The sequence below is a fragment of the Pundamilia nyererei genome, unplaced genomic scaffold (assembly GCF_000239375.1).
Source record: "Pundamilia nyererei isolate P.nyererei 1_Seehausen unplaced genomic scaffold, PunNye1.0 scaffold00181, whole genome shotgun sequence".
In the NCBI taxonomy this organism is placed as follows: Eukaryota; Metazoa; Chordata; class Actinopteri; order Cichliformes; family Cichlidae; genus Pundamilia; species Pundamilia nyererei.
In genome coordinates this window covers 910,312-915,365 of record NW_005187582.1, presented here as the reverse complement: position 1 = coordinate 915,365, position 5,054 = coordinate 910,312, and the positions used below count along the sequence as shown (strand labels likewise).

The 5,054-nt window shown below is 39.7% G+C and overlaps 2 protein-coding genes across 2 annotated transcripts in view; both read right to left on the bottom strand.

Annotated features, from left to right (window-relative positions):
• ndufs3 (NADH:ubiquinone oxidoreductase core subunit S3) overlaps nt 1–1,284 on the bottom strand; it is an 11,281-nt gene extending 9,997 nt beyond the window's left edge. The window contains exons 1-2 of the mRNA XM_005746698.1: nt 1,171–1,284; nt 884–949 (exon numbers count right to left, since the gene is read on the bottom strand). Of these exons, the coding sequence (XP_005746755.1) occupies nt 884–949; nt 1,171–1,225 (121 nt within the window). The 5' untranslated portion in view covers nt 1,226–1,284. The remainder of the gene's footprint in view (nt 1–883; nt 950–1,170) is intronic.
• Nucleotides 1,285–2,094: 810 nt separating this feature from the next.
• ptpmt1 (protein tyrosine phosphatase mitochondrial 1) overlaps nt 2,095–5,054 on the bottom strand; it is a 7,047-nt gene continuing 4,087 nt past the window's right edge. Inside the window, exons 3-4 of the mRNA XM_005746697.2 lie at nt 4,286–4,477; nt 2,095–2,682 (exon numbers count right to left, since the gene is read on the bottom strand). Of these exons, the coding sequence (XP_005746754.1) occupies nt 2,554–2,682; nt 4,286–4,477 (321 nt within the window). The 3' untranslated portion in view covers nt 2,095–2,553. The remainder of the gene's footprint in view (nt 2,683–4,285; nt 4,478–5,054) is intronic.

The following is a 5,054-nucleotide window of genomic DNA, read 5'->3' as shown; positions in this document are numbered from 1 at the left end:
TGTGTGTGTGTGTGTGTGTGTGTATTCTTATGTTCTGGGACTAAATGTTGTTTCATTCAATTGTTTTCTTCCAATTATCTTTTTTTTTTTAAAACAAAACTGAAGCACAATGACTTTATGAACAAATGTAAATAAAAGTCCATGTATAGCCTTAACATAGCAAAGAATATAAAATGTCAAAGCCAATCATGCCCCTCATTAGCAAATTGTAAAGATAAGGGAAACATCGTGAGTCATTACTGGGACTCCCCTCCCTAAGGACGATTCAACACAGATGTTTCAGCCCAAAGATCAGACTTCAAGAAGCGGCACACTAAGCCAGCAGCTGTGCTACATACATGCGGTGTCGCCTCTTTGTTGCCAACTTTGTGCACCAGAGTTTTTTTCTCATTCATCTGACACGCGCACAAAGTCACGAAAGTCTTTTACTGTTGGGAAAACACTAAATTTTCATTTGATGTATGTAGTGCTTTATCTGATAGGTCGAGCTTTGTGTGTCTGTCAGCAGACAAAATACCATCACAACAGTCACAAACACAGCAGCTTTCACTGTGGACCCCACTCCATGTGCTGTTACATATATGTGGACCCTCTGGATATTTTTAAAGCACCTGTCAGTGTTTAAAAAAAGTCTGATGTTTTTAGTTGTTGCTGTGTAATGTTAGTACCGGGGACAAAAACAACCCGTCAATGCAACCATGTCCGTAGGTACAAACAATGATTTGCTGCTCCATACTCCCACAGTAACGTCCTGTTAACTAGTTGAGTTAAAACAATTCTAACTCTGGGGTTCTCAGCTATTAGTGACAGCTATTAGTCCTAATGTCAAACAGCTCGGTGGTTCAGCGGCACTACCCTGCACGATGAGTTAGTGTGTACTCACGTCTGGTCTCGGTGCTGGAGCCCTGCAGTCTGGTCTGCTGCTGCAGGAGACACGAAGTCCTCGCAACTGAGGAGGGACAGACAGAAAGGATCAATCACAGAGGTACTGACGAGTGAATCCGCACTGCTACACAAGAGCTGGCTAAAGGTAGCATTAGCTAGCTCGAAGGTCAAACACGGAGCATTTGACAGCTGAAGACGACACTGTATTGGTAGCACGCAAACGGACGCAGGCTAAAACGAATCACTGCAATCTACAGCCTGTATATGGATTTCTAGTTAACGTACTGTTAAAACTCCTTCCAAGACCTCCGCGGACAAACCGTACCAACGACGCCGCCATGTTGGCTCTCTCAAGTTTCCTCTTCGGGCCGAGAGCTGACTATCAGCGGCCAGTCGCCCCCTCGTGGACGGGAAGACAAATGTCACTCAATGTGCCCTGGAAAATGCACTGAAATGGAAATATTCAAACATCACATTTTAAGAGTGCCAAATGATTTCATTAAATAATTACTAATTCAATATTTTTAAATAAAATTGTAAATAATTAAATATTTAAAACTGTAATTACTGAATAAATTATTTCAATTTTTAATTAATCCATGCTACATTTAGTTATTTACAGATGTATTTAATTAATTGAGTTTGGCACTCGCGTGTAATTTTTTAGCCCCAAACCATGCAAATGCTTAAAATACCATGATTTATATAACAATGTGTCATGATACGATGCAGCACTGGCAGTCGACAAGTCAGACTACGCCGAGTGGCCTCTCAAGTCTGGATTAAAGGGGAGGGTTGTGTCAGGAAGATCATCCAGCACAAAATGGTCAGTGCTGTTAGCCAACAGCGTGTCAGTGGAAACTAATATTAAATGTTAAAGTTAAATGAACTTCCAATAAACAGCTACCCTACTAGGATGTAAAAGTTGACCGAATGTTTGTCCTCGCTACAGTTAGATTTAGGTTTTATTTTGTTTTACTTCAATTTAATTTTTCTATTTGTTTGCATGAAATAGAATCTAACAGTATTATCACTTGAACATTTTTCATGTGTGTTTGCTTCGGGGACTCCATCCTCATATTAAACCTTCTTGATAACTGTCACATTGGAACATCCTAACTTTATTTAAATATGTGCTTGCCAATATGAACAAACTACTGAAAATAAAGAAGCACCATTACTCTTTTTGTCATAAACATTTATTTATGGTCATTTTTTTACATTATGAGGCACTGCAGAAAAATATAAAGCAAATATTTTCCAGTCTACACAGAAACACCTTCATTACTGAATTATTTACTACAGTGTTCTCATCCTGTTGACTAAACTCCAGCTGACGTCAGCCGGCTCTGAGGGGAGTGTTTTCTTTTTTTAAAAACAAATGTGGAGAGCATTGCAGTGATTTGTCTTAGTTTGTTAGTTAAAACAGAATAACGTGGCTGGAAATCAAATATAAAAAGAAAATTTTCTTTCAACAAAATTATATTAAAGAGTAACAAAAACAGATAAACAACATGTTCTGTTCTGCAGCTGTACACATGCCAAAGAGCACTTGCTGAAAAGGCAACAGTTGCATTTCCTGTTACAGTTGTTTTGATCAAGGCTCTGAGTCGCCGTCCCCCACCTCCAGTGGGAACACGATGAGGTCCGACACACTGCCCCACTTTCTCAGCTGGACTGTGCACATATCTGCTGGTAGTACTTCCTCAGCATCTCCAGCTGAGCGGAGCGTACTAGGATGTGCGGTCGAACAGATGCCAGCTTCTGACAGGCCTCGTCTGGAGTCCAGCAGTGTAACTGTCAGCAGGAAAGCAAACGGTCAACACAGCAAACCTGTCGCTTGATGCCTGAGCGACTCATCAGCCATGAGCATGTTTCATACAGTCACCACTCTGGAATATTGACTTAAACACTCTGTGGTTCAGTGCATGTGGAGGTAAACAGGTCAAAAACGGAGTTAAATGTGGCATGTGTTTTATCTGAAATGACCATGAGATTATATTTACCGGTACATACAAATACTTTAAAGGTAAGTACGCTGGAATAAGAGGGTAAAAAGTCAGGGTTTTTTCAGGAAACAAAGAAATATATTACATTGTAATTTAGCAGTATGCTGTACTGTTCAGGGAGAGGGCCATATTATGAAGCGGATTAACCTCGGCCAGTTTCTGGGTATTTTACAGGAAAGGAGACACAGCTTACAGTGTAAGTAATTTTAAATACACTGTAAGTTAAAAAGAACAACTGAATAACAGAAAATCCATCATGTACACAGTGTAACAAAATAAGGATGTAAAAAGGGAAGGTTAAGTCACTCAACATTTACAGCCGTCAACACAAAAACTGCATCAAAAATATTGTTTTTCTGCAAAATTACCAGCTAATTACACACCACTTAAAACAGGCTCTGAAACTGAAACGATGTCATCTCATTGGAAGACCACTTTGTGTTCAAGTAGTAATAAAAAACGAAACAAACAAGAAAACACCCACAAATATTTCTGAAAATGTTTTGTTTTGTTTTTTAAATTTCAAATATTGTATAACGAGACAAAACTGCAAACATGAACGCAGATTGTAACAAACTGAATCCTTTCATCGAACCACCAAACGAACACACTGGTCCTCTCTGTGCACACACGTGGCAGCACTGCTGCTGTCATTGTGTTCATGTTTAACAAAATAAACTGCAGACATGAGTGTGACTCTGTCACTGAGCTAACAGCTGATCCCTCAGCATGTTTGTGCTCTCTGCTCATGCTGCCTTCATATTCAGTCATTCTCAGCTTTTTAAAGAACTTCAAAGACAAACTGCATGACATTTCTTCAAGTGGCCCCCAGGCTGCAAATATGAGACCCTGACTTAAAATAAGTTATGCAATACTCAAAATTACCTACAGTATAAATTGTGTCTCCTTTCCTCTAAAATACATGCAGGATAGGCACGTTTAGGCCACTCTGTAATATTGCCTGCTCCACAAAAAGTAACACGTACTTAGGACGTAAATACAGGGAAATATTGTTTGTTTTGCTGCTAAATTACCAGGAAATTACACAGTACTTAAAAGTACTTAAAAATACTTAAAAGTACTTAAAAGTACTTAAAAGTACTTAAAAGTGCTTAAAAGTGCTTATGCGGTGCTCAGATTTTATAGCAGTATAATTATTTGCTTCCTGTAAAAAACGGATTTGTTGCCACCTTATTCTTATTTGTTCAAAATTATCCAACATAACAAATGTAAATTTATTATTCTATTTATTATTTATTTCTTTATTTTTTATCCGCTCTTTATGCTTTATCTTGCGTTACCATGAAAAGTGGGATGTTCTTCTCTCCACTCGGTTTTTGTGCTGTCTGCAGTTCAAACAGCAGGTGGCAGTCTGAATGCATCATACTGACCCGTATGAGGTAGGCGGCAGCTAATGTGGCGCTCCGGGAACGTCCAGCCTTGCAGTGCACGTACACACTGGTTCCCTGCTCTTTATGCTGCAGTGCAAACTCCACGCCTCTGTGGAGATTCTCCATGCTGGGGACACCAGTCAGGTCCACAGTGCTAAGCCTGAGCTGCTCCACACCAGCAGCCTGCCACTCCTGCACCAGCACCGCAACAATAAATGACACAGTGTATGAGGGGCGGCTCTTTGGCACTGTTAGGGTTTGAACTTCTATCACACATCAGTATTTAACTCATCTTGCATATGCATGACAGCACAGGGTCATTTCAAATATGAGCAGGGCGATTAAACTGCACGTTAACTTTTTTTTTTTTTTGCCTGTCCCGTTTGGCTCTTTTGCCATCAGAATTGTTGTCTAAAAGGCAAACAAAGATGCCCAACGGATTTACTTTACCAAATTGACCATCCCAGCCTTGTAATGGTCCATTTGATTCACCTTTTATTGTTTATTTTATTTTCACTTACTGAATACGGGACAGACTGAACTGGGGGAAAGAAGGGGAGAAAGAAAGAGGGAAAGAGAAACAGCTGAGAAGAGGGACGGGGGAGAAGGGCAAAGGACAAAAACTAACAGAACGGGCAGAGAAAAAAAATGCATATATCAATCACCTGGGTCACCTGCTGAGAAAGAAAAAAGAAAACAAGCAGAAGAGAACAAGAGTAATAGAATAAACAACATCACAATGATATATGGGAATATGACAGTAAATACT